The sequence below is a fragment of the Siphateles boraxobius genome, unplaced genomic scaffold, assembly GCF_051911475.1.
Source record: "Siphateles boraxobius isolate OS27281-9 unplaced genomic scaffold, OSU_SipBor_1 5, whole genome shotgun sequence".
Lineage (NCBI taxonomy): Eukaryota > Metazoa > Chordata > Actinopteri > Cypriniformes > Leuciscidae > Siphateles > Siphateles boraxobius.
In genome coordinates, this window is record NW_027509141.1 from 16,308,558 (window position 1) to 16,324,700 (window position 16,143).

Sequence of the window (16,143 nt, forward strand, 5' to 3'; positions counted from 1 at the left end):
TGGCATGTATGTTCATCATGCATGATGCATTCCATCTCTTTGCCTGACGTTTTCCATCCGAAAAACGTCTGCTTGTGGAAATAATTAATTATTTAAAGATGCTGTGAGTGATGTTTGACATCTAACCTTTGTCAGACTACTGGTACGAGTATGGGTACAACGATGTTTACACAAAATGATAAAAACAGAAAACTTTTTGCTTTATGTTTTTCATGTACAGGCGACGCTCAATCAGTGTTGCCAAGTCCGCTTATTATAACTTATTATAACTATTATAGACTTTGGGCTTGTTTTTCTGTAAAGTCGCTTATAAATATTGGTAGTCGCGGGTCGCGTTTTTTTTTGGACTTGTTTCTAAAGTGTAGTTGCTTATTTGGGCTTGTTCTCAGCTCGTTGTCAAGCAGATATTTTCTATATGTTATTTAAACGTATGAGTTTGTCTTGCCTGTTCCCTCTGTCTCTCCCCTTTCCCTATACACAGAGTTTTTTCCCACCCACATCATGCCTCTAATTGGCTCTGACCCAGATGGCAATGAGTACTAGCCAATCAGAGGCAGAGCAGGGTAATTTTTTTTTTTCTGGTTAGGAAAACGTGAGTGAGTGACGTTTAAATGAAAACGTGCGAGTAGCGATCGTCGCGACTGATGGTGACTGGACTGTAGGAGAGTTTTTATATGTAAATTATATTTTAGATATTCTAGATATAGATATTATAGTTTAATATCGTTTAACCGTTTAACTGTCACTCCTCCTTTTTTCGCATAGACATGAAAATCCCTATTCAAACTTAAATGGTTGTAATTCAAGAATGCTTTGGAATATAGACCTATGGTTGGTCTTGTTTTAAAGAAGACATTTGCCAGATTATTGTTGAAGTGAAGTATTATGAAATTATGAAAGTGAAACAGAAAACAAGTTATACAAGTTTGAGTTTATGAAAATGAACAATGTAAAAATATAATTATTTATATTTTATATAAAATATATATATTACAAAATATATTTTACTCTAAAACTGCAAGGAAAATGTAAGACAAAAATCTGAAGAAGTTGTGTTCCAAATTTTAGGTTGATTTCTCAAAAAAATAGCTTTCAGTAAGTAATTTTATTTGGCCGCAGTACCAACATTTTACACTAGATGGACAGCCAAGCTTCATTACAGAAGAAAAATAAACTACCGTGTGCACAGTTTTACAAAACTGGGCACAGTTTACCAATCTGTCCGCATGGATGTAAATTGAAAATCTGTACCCACAGTTTAAAACTATCCGTCCCCACGGATTGTAAAACCGTGCACACAGTTTATGTATTTTTCTCTTCCCGGAACCTTGGGGGGCTCTGTAGAAAAAGCTCTTTTACTGTCTATGAGAAAAAGTCGCTTGTTTTGGGCTTGTTTTCACGGGCCTGGTTGCTTATTTGTCTCGCGAGATCTGGCAACACGGACGACAATGTTGTCAAAACGATCCCATTCACACAATCCGCAAAAACAACTAAAAACGCTGTATTCTGTTGCCAGGCCAGTAGTTGGCGATGTCACTTTGTAATACACATGCGCATGACATCACCATTGTCAAAAAATCACGATTTTGTAGTTTACACGGAGACGGTAGCAAAGAGTATAGAAGATATTTCCTGTTTTTATTTGAAAACTGTTCTGTAAATGGCCCCTTAGTTGTAAATAACCCCTAAAATAGACTGTTTTCATCTATTCATCCACTCGCCCTCTGTCCAAAACCAGACCTCCAAAGACATGTCAGCACACAGAAAAACTTCCTGGTTGCTGATTGGCTAAAAAAGTGCAGGCCATGCTAAAAGTTTTCTTTTACTGTTTACAAAACCTGTCACAAAGACAAATGGGATTTCTCAGGACACCTATTTGAGTGATACACTACCTTTCAAAAGTTTGGGATTAGTACGAATTAATACTTTTATTCAGCAAGGACATTAAATTGATCAAAAGTGAGGGTAAAGACATTTAATGTTGCAAAAGTTTTCTAATATAAATAAATGTTCTTTTATCAAAAAACAACTTCTTCAAAAAATTTAAGCAGCACAGCAGATGTCAACGTTGATAATAATAAGACTAAAAATAATAAGTTTTAGTAGCACTGGAGTAGACTGGACTGGAGTAATGATGCTGAATATTTCGCAACGATTAATCGCGATTAATTGCATCCAAAATAAAAGTTTGTGTTAACAATATATAAGTGTGTACTGTATAATTATTTTCTCTATATAAATACACACACATGCATGTATATATTTAAGAAAAAAATTGTTATTTATACGTAAAATATTTATATTTATATATAATATAAATTATATATAAATATCTATACAGTAGTATATACATACAAATGTTTCTCAAATATATGCAAGCATGTGTGTGTATTTATATATACAAAATAATTATGCACAGTACACACACAAATATGTAAACACAAACTTTTATTTTGGATGCGATTAATCACGATTAATCATTGCACATCCCTATGGTTTGTACTGCATTTTTTGATCAAATGCTATGTTGAGCATAAGACTTTTTTCCCGAAAACTTTATGCATAATGTTATAAGAATCGCTAACAGCAGCTTTAACGTGGCCGTTTCAAAGTCCCTGTTCATCTCATTCATTCATTTGTGCATTTATTTTTTCTTTCATGTGTAATGTTTTGCAGCACCATGATTCCACTTAATTAATCCCTTAAGCACTTTAATTTGCCCAAAGCATGAATAAACACCAACAGAAATACAGTCTACATGCACTTAGTCAGAGCGCTAATGCATGTAAACGTGTCTTGCTTTTCAGTTTGTCACCCAGCCAGAGCCCCATCACCCTGAGTCCATGCAGTCCAGGCAGCCCCTGCAGTCCTTTACAATCCCTTCATCCCTGGAGGTAAGACAGCGATTCACAAGCCAAAAACATTACATAAACCTGCGCCGGTCCTGCAGAGAGGCACAACTGTCTTCAGTTAGTCAGCATGACAAACACATCTTATTGATTTTTTTATACTCATATCTATATGTAAAGCTTATGTCATATGTGTATGATTCATATGGACACCAAAAGCCCCAAATGTGTTTTGCCCATGCATGCACATTGCACCCACATGACTGACTACTAGCTGATATTAATACTATGTATCTCCTTTTTAAAATCCCATTCAGTAAGACAATATTACGTAGTATGAGAGTATTATTTAATTATAATTCGAAATCACATGTAAAAACAAACAAACAATTAGTATGACATGATATATGGAACAGGCTTGACGCTTATACAGGTGTGTACATCATTTTTCATCATATAAAACTCATCAAACAGTTTTGTAATTTAAACATTTTAACTTTTAATTAAAATAGATGATTTATCATTTTGAGATGGTTTATACAAAAGTTTTGTTATAACAGTCTATATATTTTTATTTCTATTCATATTTTTAAAAATCATATATAGCCTACATTATATAGCCTATTTGATGGTCTATTTTGACTAGCTCTCACGTGAAAAAAGGCTTAAGTTAGCTAGCTTAACATGCAAAAGTTATATATTTAGAAGAGTTCTATGACAAACTAAAAATAATGATAAACAAAAAGCTTTTATTTAAACCTGTTAAATGTGTGTTACATAATCAGATTCCAAAAATGAAGTACTTGTAATTAGATTATATTACACTTTAAAACCTTCATAATTAGACTTACTTTTTTATTGATTACAATACATGATTATATTATTCACACAATGGCAGTAAATCATTCATAATTGATTGATTCTCCCTTAAGTCTTCTTTTTCATGTTTTCAATTTTCCTTTCTCAAAAAAAAAAGCATATCGCTTATACATTCAGAAAGTCTTCTAGTTTTGTGAAATTGGACACAGAGACCCAGCCACTAGTCAGGTGGCTAAAATTAGTCTACATGGAAAATGAAGAGGCCACAAAGCATTTGACCAATGGATTTACAAAAATTTGTTTACCTTTAATGAGTGTTTTTTTCAACATTGCATATTGAATCAGCTCCTGTCAAACACATAAATTATTATTTGAGTTTTCAACAAGTACTTCATTTGTCTTTGGAAGGCTTTTGTCTTTCAAACACATTTTTATTACTTTTAATAAACTTTTTTTTTTAAATTAGGCCTGTGTATTTTAAATGAGTTATTTAATTACTAGCTTTTCATTAAACTCACAAACCTCCTGAAGTTTCCATCACGAACCCTCAGATTATATTACCTAAAATGTGTAATGTAATGAATTGTATATTATTTGATGCTGTATTATTTTGACTAGCTCTCACGTGAGGATTTAACGTCACTGGCGAAACGTTTACGTTAGGTCATACCATCTTTCAGATTCTCTATTGCTTATTCATTAAACGTGGAAAATTTATATTTAGAAGATGGAAACTAATTGTTTTCCCCGACAAATAACAAAGGGGTTATTCGGTCAAAACAGAGACGTTTTAGTCAGAGCCTCGGCTTAGACTCCTCTCCCCCTCTTCGCAGCGAGATGGTACATCCCAAGCGTATCACCCGGCAATCAATCAACACTAGAGCAACAACCTCAACACACCGCATCTTACTCTCAAACATGGGCTCGCCCCTGTTATCCGATCCAAGTCGCATTTTGGAAAGTAATTAATTAACTTGCTGCTAGCTCTAGACGGTATCGGAAGGTGCTTTCAACAGAATGTGAACGTCTAAACTTTTACTAAGTTGCACGGCGAGTCCAGGCAGGCAAACAGCAGCGTGCCACACAAAGAATAGAGATGAACCGCTGCGAATCAGACGCAGTCTCCCGGACGACATGATACAGTCAAGAGTCTGACTCTTCTTTCGGGTTCTGTTGCTCGGTGTTGCTTGGACGGCTGACACTCTGATCGTGTGCGATTAACGTTATGTCTGATCCAAGTTCCTGGAGCGCGTTGCCTGGCAGCAGCAAAGCTCATTTTGTTACGGGCGCGATGCTCAAGCGATCCAAAAGGTAACATGTAACATTAGACAAGATGACACATTTGAAAAGCTTTTAACTTGCACAACTTTTGGGCGTTTCTTGGTCGATGTATGTTATCATTAATGCTTTGTTGTGTCTCAAAAACAGTGTGCGTCGTAGTAGCGTGTCTAATCGAGTATGACGCACTATAATAGAGCAAGGACTATGATGACAACTGTTGGCTTGGCTTTATCTAAACCTTTATTTCGAGCTATCGATTTATAAGACCTCTGTAGCTGCAGACTAGCTCGAGATGAAGGTGCAATGCATGACTCCGCAAGAACTGTTGGTAGAGAAAGTGATACATCACATGCACAACTGAAGTTAGGAGTCTTTTGGGTAACTAATGCAAATGACAGCTGTGTTGAAGGACACCACGTCTGATGTCCAGAGTGTGCAGATGTTTCAGAATTACTCATAGATTTAATCTTAAACACACAAAAAAAGCAACATTATTGTAACACTATTGAGGGCGTGCTGATCATTAAATCCTTTGTCACTTTCTTTTGTTAACTTTGCCGTTGGCAATCAAACCTGGGTTGGATTATGATAAAAGGTTTTTAATAATCCCTCTCTCCTCTTGTTTGTGTGTTGCAGCTGTCGCAGCAGTAATAGAAAGAGCCTTGGTGTTGGAACGCCATCGCCCACCCGCCCTCTTTCTCCTCTGTCCGCCCACACAGGTAATACTCGACGACACATGACACTCGCACTAGGAAAGCTGACATTGAGCTGGCCTGTCACCATTGAGTGATTCATGTGGCTGGAGTAACACAAGCCTGTCCACTCCTTCACCCTCATGTCTCTTACTATCCCCGCTGAATGGTTTACTTTTAGTTAAAGGGATAGTTCACCCAAAAAAAATGTAAAAATTGGATCCTGTATAGGGGTGTGCCATATCATACCGTCCACGATAATACCGGTATACATTTTTACATGATAAAAAAAAGTGTCATATCGCGATATCAATGATATAGCGACGCAATGACGTATGGCGCATTTACGTTCCCTAGCACGCACAACAACAACACCTGTGTGAGCGCGAGAGCAGCCTGTCAGCCTCCGATGACGATTTAGCAATTTCACAAACAGCTTGAGTGTTCAGCGGGGCTGCCGACACGCGTCTTCTCTCGCGCGCGTTTAGGAGTCGGGACATGACTGAATGGTCTCTTGCACAATCGGGCCATCAGTGCATCGTAACTAAAGTTTATAATTTTCAAGTCTTCTTAATTCGTATCAGTTTCAACATTCAAGCGGTTTTAAACTATCCAGTAAGCTACTCGCGCACTCTCTGAGAGAGTTGCACTGCGTGCATACATAGAGTGCAGCTCGCGAGAAACTTAAGTAATTCTTCGCGGATTATATCGCTTTAATGGGGGGAAAAACACAAAATTGTGTCAAACTTCCGGTCTTGGTAAGTATACTCATAAACACAGTCGGTTATGTATAAAACGCATGTGACAGACAGTATAATGAAAACAGCAATGGATCCGTGCACTAGCTGTAAAAGTGACAGCAGGCATAGGCTATGCGTCTGTCATTAATGTTGTCGTCAAAACAACAAAAGATAGCTTTAATTGTAATGACGGAGAATTATTAGCCTATGTATTTAATTTAATCAGGAAACAGAACTAATAGACTGTGTTATTTTACATTTGATTACTTTATTATGTTTCTGTAGTATTTCTGAATACTGGTGTTAGACCTACAAACATTTAACATTTAATTCAAAGATTGAAATCAAGCTTCCTTGTGTTGTGTAAACTCTTAACAACAAAATTACCACATTGTAAAAACGCAATGAGTGAGCAAACATTTAGGTGAGATAAACATAAGAAAATTTTCAACAACAAAAAAAAAATTTTTTATATCGTCATAAATATCATCATCGCAAATATTCTTGAAATATCGTGATAGAATTTTGAGGCTATATCGCCCACCCCTAATCCTGTATGTTGTTGTTTTGTTCTGCAGAACCCAACGGATATTTTTAAGAGCCTACATGCATCTCTTTTCCACACAGCAGCAGTTTGTTAGTTACTATCAACTCCAAAAAAGCACAAAGTAGTTCTTATGAATTTGCACTGTATTTCAAGTCTTCTGAAGCCGCATGATAGCTTTGTGTAAGGAAAAGACCAAAATTGTAACCGTTTTCCACTAATAATCTTCCCCCACAATGACCAGATCATTTAGTTAAGTGACTTAAACTCGAGAACTTGATCAGTAACAGAATCTCAAATCAACTGAATATTTTGTTTACAAATCAACTAATGATTGGTTCACAAATCTACTGAATGCTTGGTTCCTGATTCAACTGAACGATTGGTTCCTGAATCAACTGAACGTTTTGCTGAACGATCTGCTCACGAATCAGCAGATTAACATTTAACTTTAAGTCATTAAGTATAGCTAACTAACTATTTTTTAATGTTACATTTTTGTGTAATTTTTGCCAAACAGGATTGAACAAACAATGGCTGTTTTTTTCAGTCTGGTTTCCCTAACACAGAAACACATGTAGTCCTGTCCAAAAACATTTGTCATTGGTGGAGTCAATTTTGCAATATCTGGCTGTTCAAACAAAGAGTTTTGATTGCACCACTGTGTCTAAACTTTTTTTGGGGGGGGGACTTGTCTCTGCGTATTAAGCTGGAGCAAATATTTCAAAACGTTGAAAAAATTACACCCATCAACTTTAAACTCCATACACTGAACCAGACACATTATGTTAAAAAAGAAGATAAATGTCCTAAAGTGTGTGATTTGTGAAACATCTGAAGTAATCTGACGTCTATTAAATCCTGTAGCTTACGTAACACTGTGTGCTATGTTGAAATGTCCTCTTGTTCCCCTTCCAGCTGCCAGCAGCCCTCTGGACAGCCCACGAAATGTGTCCACTGCTGTTTGCTCTCTCAACTTCCCTTTCGCCCGCAGGTAGACAATCGCACTTTATCCTCTTTTATGTAGATGATGGGATCAGCATTCTTGATATTCTTCAGCACTTTGTCAACTCACTGTCAGGTTCATATTATATAGAGTTGACTCATTTATTCTCATATGGATCTTTCTATATTGTAGACCTCACTAAGTCTGTTGCCTATTTTCTCTCTCTTCATCCCTCTTTATTTCTTCTTAGCCACCTGGCTCGAGCAGACAGGTAGCCAATCTCTTTTTTACACTATAACCTGGCCAAACCTTAATCACCTTATGCATTTCTGTGACTGTGTACTCTTTATACACTACCTGTCGTTATTTTTTTGCTTTGCTGCTTTGCATCACCATATCTTTCCTTATACTAGGCTTATACTACACTGTTATATTTATGGACATTTAAAAAAATGATGCACTTGGGAAAGTTGTGAAAATTCTATCAAATATTTAATTGAAATTTATATAAGTACACTTTATTAGGTACACCTGTTCAACTGCTTGTTAACGCAAGTATCTAATCAGCAAATCACATGACAGCAACTCAATGCATTCAGAATGGGGAAGAAAGGTGATTTAAGTGACTTTGAATGTGGCATGGTTGTTTGTGCAAGACAAGTATTTGAGTAAGTTTCTGAGTATTTCAGAAACTGCTGATCTATTGGGATTTTCACACACAAACCTTCTCTAGGTTTTTCAGAGAATGGTCCGAACAAGAGTAAATATCCAGTGAGCGGCGAAAATGCCTTGTTGATGCCAGAGTTCAGAGAAGAATGATCAGACTGGTTTGAGCTGGTAGAAAGTCAACAGTAACTCAAATAACCACTCATTACAACTGAGGTCTGCAGAAGAGCATCTCTCTTGAATGCATAACATGTCATACTTTGACGCAGATGACTTACAGCAGCAGAAGACACACCGGTGACACTCCTGTCAGCTAAGAACAGGACACCGAGGCTACAATCGCACTGGCTCACCAAAGTTGGACAATAGAAGACTGGAAAAACTCCAATGGCAGGGTCTGAATTTGGTGTAAACAACATGAAAGCATGGATCCATCCTGCCTTGTGTCAATGGTTCAGGCTCCTGGTGGTGGTGTAATGGTGTGGGGTATATTTTCTTGGCACACTTTGGGCCCCTTTGTACCAATTGAACATTGTTGTAATGCCACAGCCAGAGTATTGTTGCTGACCATGTCCAGACCTTTATGACCACACTGTACCATCTTCTGATGGCTACTTCCAACAAGATAACGTGACATCTCACAAAGCTCAAATCATCACAAACTGGTTTCTTGAACATGATGACGAACTCAATATACCCAGATGGCGGCCACAGTGTAAATGTTCCGATCCAATCTGACTTGTAATGCTGCCCGAATCATAAATCATGCACTGTTCCTTCGTTGGCCAGAGGAGAACTGGCCCTCCGACTGAGTCTGGTTTCTCCCATTTTTTTTTTCTCCATTCTGTCACCTGATGGAGTTTTGGTTCCTTGCCACTGTTGCCTTGGCTTTTGGCTTGCTTAGTTGGGGACATTTATTATTCAATAATATTATTGATCTGCCTTACTTAAGGTGGACGCTGACTCAATTTTCTTTTAGAAACAAACTCTGTTATATTATTTTCATGCTATCACTGCGAAGCTGCTTTGATACAATCTGTATTGTAAAAAGCGCTATATAAATAAAGGTGACTTGACTTGACTTGACTTGACAGTCACCAGATCTTAATCCAATAGAGCACCTTTGGTATGTGGTGGAACGGGAGATTCACATCATTGATGTAGAGCCGACAAATCTGTCAATATGGACCAAAATCTCTGAGGAATGCACCTTGCTGAATCTGCCATGTAGAATTAAGGCAGTTCTGCAGGAATAAGGGGGTCCAACTCGGTACTTGCGAGGTGTACATAATAAAGTGGCCGGTGTGTATATATGTATGTGTGTGTGTTAATATATAAAGAAAGAGAGAATCACTTGTTGTGGTCTAAGTGGCCACATACAGTTTTGAGTGATAGTGTATCATTCTGTCTCCTGAAATTCTCTTTTTTCTCTCCACAGAGTGGAAGGGAGACGGTGGTCTCTTGCTTCACTTCCGTCCTCAGGTTACGGGACCAACCCTCCCAGCTCTGTCTCTGTATGTGGCTTTCATTAAATCTTACAATTATGTGCTTAATGAACATAAATAGCATTTCGTTTGAAACAACGTGAGAGTGCGTATATAGTGACACTTTTCCTTTTCAACTGAACTTTCCATTTAAACCCTTTAATAGTGAAAGAGCAAATGAGAAGAAATTGTTCGTGTACGAATCAACTCTGTGAAACTTTATCATGTCTCTGCATACCTAGACAATTATTGATAGGTTTAAGGATGGTTTTCAGTAAATTTGGGACTATTTTATATTAATCGTGGCCATGTATTTGACGATGCATTTGTTGTTTTGCAGTCATCTTCCTCATCTCAAGAAAGACTGCACCAGCTTCCATACCAACCCACACAGGACGAGCTTCATTTCCTGTTCAAACACTTCCGAAGTTCGGAGAGCATAACTGATGAAGATGGGCGGCCCTCCCCGTTTATACGACCCCGGTCACGTAGCCTTAGGTAAACAAAAACACACGCACCGATTAATTTCAGCATAGGATGCCAATAATTGCATCTTAAAAATATGGTTATTAGGGATTAATCATTAAATCTCCTTGAGTGGAGTTTTATGCGTTCACTCTAGTGATGTTTTCCTGATCAATCGGTGTCACTTCAGAGTAGTTGTCGACGTTGCTGGAACTAGTAATATGTATTATATGTAGCTAGTCTAATGTTGTAATGCCTCATATGTAGCTAGTCTAATGTTGTAATGCCTCATATTTCAAACAAACCCATAAATTCATTAAAAATCTTATCTTAGGGGATTTAAAACTGGTTACAGCAGGGGTGTGAAACTCAGTTCCTGGAGGGCCACAGCCCTGCAGAGTTTAGCTTCAACCCTAATTAAACACACCTGATCCAGTTAATCAAGTCCTTCAGGCTTATTTGAAAACTTCAGGGCCATTTCTCAATATGTGTTCTTGTCTGTTCTTGTGGACTTGTGAAATGTCATCAGTCGCTGCCCGAGTACTGTTCCAATTCAAAGATCACATCTAGCCAAGTACAGTTTAAATCCCTGGATGTGTTGTTGCTCCACTCCTTTTATCGAGGATTCATTGAGAGGTGACTTGTGTGAACTTCAGTCAGCCAAGTATCCCAGAATGCATCTCGCACCAACCAGCAAGCGTCAATAGCAGAGGAGAAAACCCATGTAATTTAAAAATACTACTTTCATGGTGTCATGAAATGTAGCATTAATAGTTTTTCAGGTGAGAATGTAGTTGTCTGAGCTCAAATTTGTTGTTTATTGATAAAGAGCGCGCCTAATTGGGAATTTCGATCTGACATTTTCAGATTGGTGAGATCCAGGCTATCACCGGGCACTCAGCGCTCATTAACATCTTGCCTCGGCTAGTCTATCTGACGTTTGCCGCTGGCTCTGATGTCTCTGTAGTGGTTAAACATAGTATAGAGTAGTGTTTTATATTATATTTTATTGTTGACTAAGATATACATACTGAGATAACCGGAGCTGCAAGAGCGAGCTGAGTGACGCTTTGAAGTACGCTGCTGTACCATTCGCAAAATTACTGGACTTGCGTCCTCGGGAGTTTGTTCTCCTTAGTAGTACTTGGCAAGTCCGAACTATCAAAGGCGCAATATGTATTTGTTATTGAGAAAAGCCCCAGGTATGTGTGTTGGAGCAGGGTTGGAACAGGGCTGTGGCCCTCCAGAAAAGTTTTTTACGAACGATTGTTCTTAAGAACAATCTTAAGAAAAAAGATGAGAATATTCTTAAGAGAGGTTTTGGGGAATACTAAATATTATCTTTTCTCTTAAGTTATAAAATTAAGAAAAATTTTAAAAATGTTTTTTGAATCCGGTTCCTGGAGTTTTATTATATCCACGTTGACTATATAAGAGCAGTGTGATCTAGTGGTGAGCATGCATCCTCTGGCATATTGAGCTGTGGTGTTCATGGTGGCTCCTGGGGTTTCGAGTCTGGCTTGCACAATTTCAATAACTAATCTGTGTAGTGAAAATACATTTTGTATGCACAAGATTTCACCCAAATGTTCTGTCATTATTTACTCACTCATTCTCTTCCAAACCCATATGACTTTCTTTCTTCCATTGAGCACAAAGGACAAATGTCAAAACTTTTTCCTACTCTTTTCCATGCATTTCATATAAATAATAAGTTTTTGGTGATAAACAGACTTATTTATTAAAATCTTGACATCCAGCCTAATTCATCCTGCATTAATGACCTTTTCGATTACAAATCGCACTTTGACTTGATTTGGTAAATTATAAATGATTAATTGTAACCTAACACAAAGCTACCATATGACTTCTAAAAACTTGGAAAATAGTTTTAAAGACCTTTTTTTTTTAAGTTGTACGGTGCTTTTTCTCCTTTTTTTGAGCCTCAGTCCCCCATTTATTATAATTGGATGGAAAAGAATGACCAGAAAGAGTCACATGGGTTTGGAATGATGTAAGGGTGAGTAAATAAGGACAGGGTTTTCATTTTTGGGTCAAGTATCTGTTTCAGTGATGTATGGTGCAAGGCTTGCTGTCGGATGAGTGGACTCCTGACTAATAGGAATATCCAGGCTTCCCCCATCAAAACAAAAGGAGTGTTTTTATTTTGCAAAAGAACCTCCCTTGAGGCTGAGTCAGAGAAGAAATTTCACTACAAGTGCAACTGAACACTGGGGTTTGTAATTTGCATCTGGCCAATTGAGATTCAAGAGGACGCGCTGAAGTAGAAACTAAAACTAAAATCTGATGAAGGTTTTTGTTTGTCGCCCATTCTGAGTGAGGCAGCAGTCTGTTGGTTTTGCTCTTCTGCTGTGCAACGCCTCACCTTTAGCTTGCATCTCTGCAGGATTCAGAGGTTTAGATGTCCACCCACAATGCTTCACGCCTCAAACAGTTGCGCTCACTCAATTGGTTTTTGAAATAAAAGGGGTTTAGTTGGAATGATTATCAATAAAGTATTTAACTTTCAATCTACATGATGGAGGTTTTCATCTGTTCTTTTCCTTGTTTTAGCCCTGGACGAACTGGTGGCTCCTTTGATAATGAAATTGTAATGATGAACCATGTCTATAAGGAGCGTTTTCCAAAGGTATGTAGTGCCAAACTCGCTGAACAGATTATTACCAGTTTTTCCTCTACAAATCTGAGGTGTGGAATGTTCTCTCTGCTGTGCAGGCTACCGCTCAGATGGAGGAGCGTTTGCTGGACGTCATCAGGCACTTTTCCCCAGACAGCACCCTACCGTTGGGAGACGGAGTCCTGGGATTTATCCAGCACCAGTTGGTGGAGTTGGCCAGGGACTGTCTGGATAAATCCCAGAAGGGCCTGATTACATCTCTTTACTTCATGGAGCTGCAGGATAATTTGGACAAAATGCTGCACGAGGTGAGGCGGGAATCTCTAAAAAGAACGCCTAATATTTCTAATTTATACAAGATATGTATCAGTTGATATGCAGTGGACAGCTACACTGAAAGTAAATCCAGATATTTGTATCCGTCGTTTGACAATAATTGTTGATTTTGGAGACGTGGCCTTCTGTACACATGTACAGAAAAGCTAAAAACAATATAAAGATATAGCGACACAATGGCTACATTCACCTGGTCAGTTTTTTGGACTGCCATATTTACAGAGAAGTATGAATTTCAAATTGTTGCATATTGTCATGGATGGGCAAAACATCCTTTATGGAAAGACGTTAGTCAGTCACACTGAAGAACCGCAGAACATTTTATCATCAATACATCTTAATCATTATTTATTTAAATTTTTTTAAGTAATATTTCTTTTTAAATACAAATTTGTAATTATCATGTTTTTGGGTAGTTGCACCAAATTACATTTTACAATCTGAACTAACCTTTTTATATGAAGGTAAAATTATGTAATATTTTAGAGACTTGTTTATTTTGACACACTGTCTTGAGGGTCTGCATGGCTCCTTTCCATGACATAATTTCCTGTTTTTTATGTATTGGTCATACCACATGACTTTGATTTGGCAGGTAAAGGTTTTTAAAGGGGTCATATAATGCCATTTTTGTACAAGTTAAAATGAATCTTTAGGGTTTAAATGAAAACTTTGTAATATACCTTTATTAAAAATGCTCATTAGTATTGTAAGAAAACACTCATTTTACCTGGTCAAAAACAGCTCTGTTTTCAGCACACAGTTTCAGTGCATATGCCTTTAAATGATAATGAGCTTTGCTCACTCCGCCCCTCTGTTCTTTGGGGCGTTTTGACAACGCACGAGGAGTGTTGCCTTGACAACAGTTTAGGGTATATTTTGGAGAAAGAATGGCAGCGGTAGTCTCTGAGGACACATCTGTCCAACCGTATCAATTTGAACCGGAGTCGGATACGGACCCGAAACAAGATGACGGCCTCGAAGAAGTTCAACAATTAAGGCTCGAACAGGACGTTTCTGAATGGTTGAAATAATGTAACTTTGATATATTTTTGTATGTACTGGCAGGGTTTTTAATAACACATTAACCATAACGCATTGTTCATTATAAACATGGGATTATGAATTATATTGAGAACGTCGTAACGTTACATAGAAAACATGCCTTAATATACCCTGAGTGTAAACATTAGCCGCATTCATCGTGAAGTGTGCAAGCAATTTGCAAAGATTAATATTTAAAGGTTAATAAAACGTTACACTCACTTCTTCTGGAGGAGCAGCAGGAACACGAATAGTTGGTACCGATTCTGTTTTCAAGACCAGCTTCTTAGCAAAACCAGATTTACACTGACCCTCGTTTATAAAGCAGTAGGGTGAGAAATGATTCGCGCAAACATAAAAGCATTTATGTAGATCGTTGGGAATATTCCCTTAAAAAATAAAACTCAGCCACTGTGTCTTCAGCAGTTCGAATTTAGGAACACCAAAATGACTGCTGTGTTCCTTTTTACACCCAAGAACAGAACACCACAATCGCTTAGATGCCATTCTGCTCCAGTGTATCAACAATGGCAGACTATGATGACTGCTCGCTCAGGGCGGGTCTGTGTTGAAACCATAGAAACGCTGCTGTCAATTATCAATCGTGGGAGGGGCGTCTGATTTAGTGACGTCACAAAATCGAACGGCTCAATTTGAGGCAGGGGAAAACGTATAAGTAGATTAAAACAAAAACACTGGATGGATTTTTTTTATCATTATATGATGGTTGTGTACAGGCACTGCCAACACACATTTCAGTACAATCCACTTGTAAAAATGCATGTACCATTATATGACCCCTTTAAAATATAATCAGTGAAGCAATTTTGTTAAAATATTTACTACGAAATAATAAGAGAAATTGATAATTTAAAAACATGCTCATCATAGAACATAACAATTAAATGTATTCAAATTATATGTATGAATCACTTTTTTTATTTGTGTTTTTGGATGAAATTAATAGACACAAACAAAAAGGGTCGTTATTGACCTCCATATAACCCTATCCCGCTCTCTAAATTAGGTGGTGTGCGCTAAAAGTTTTAGATGGTCAGACGGGTATAGAATGACATTTTTCATACACTGAAAAAAAAAATGGTGTGGGATTTACTGTTGAAAATTTCACAAATACTTATAAAGAAATGGTAAGTGATGATACATTAATGCCGTTTTCACACCATTGTTTGTTTTGTTCTGAAACAGGGACTTAATTTGTTACAATGTTGCATTTTCTTCTTGGTTAGGTTCGCTTTCACAAGGCTACCTTTAAAAGTGTACCAAAATGTGTTCACGCAAGTCACATGCGAGTACAACTGTCCTCTTATTGGTTAAGAGTTTCCTCTGTGTCATCCATCAAGATGATTTAAAAGTTCGCTCCATGAGCTCAATTGTGGCTTAATTTGTAACTGTCGAGACGCATCCAAACACAATACGAATGTAGCCATCATTCCCTCTGTTAAATTATATACTACAGCAAATTCAAACTGTCTAGAGGTTAACAGTATCAAGGCTTCATCGGGACAGCATTCTCGCATGGAGAATAGCAATTATACAACATTTTAAGATGAAGAGGTGTTCTTTTGGTTTTTAACTGTGATGACTAATGCGCTCACTCACAGAATCAGACACTACTGCA

The 16,143-nt window shown here is 37.6% G+C and overlaps 1 protein-coding gene across 4 annotated transcripts in view; it reads left to right on the forward strand.

Annotated features, from left to right (window-relative positions):
* mast3b (microtubule associated serine/threonine kinase 3b) overlaps positions 1–16,143 on the forward strand; it is a 47,089-nt gene that overhangs the window by 2,964 nt on the left and 27,982 nt on the right. Inside the window, exons 2-9 of one of the 4 annotated variants that reach the window (XM_077202920.1) lie at positions 2,808–2,894; positions 5,586–5,668; positions 7,844–7,919; positions 8,122–8,142; positions 9,976–10,051; positions 10,362–10,519; positions 13,061–13,136; positions 13,223–13,432. In XM_077202920.1, coding sequence (XP_077059035.1) covers positions 2,808–2,894; positions 5,586–5,668; positions 7,844–7,919; positions 8,122–8,142; positions 9,976–10,051; positions 10,362–10,519; positions 13,061–13,136; positions 13,223–13,432 — 787 coding nt within the window. Of the gene's footprint in view, positions 1–2,807; positions 2,895–4,533; positions 4,980–5,585; positions 5,669–7,843; positions 7,920–8,121; positions 8,143–9,975; positions 10,052–10,361; positions 10,520–13,060; positions 13,137–13,222; positions 13,433–16,143 lie in introns of those variants that run through there. The other 3 variants (XM_077202922.1, XM_077202921.1, XM_077202923.1) reach the window with 3 other exon arrangements.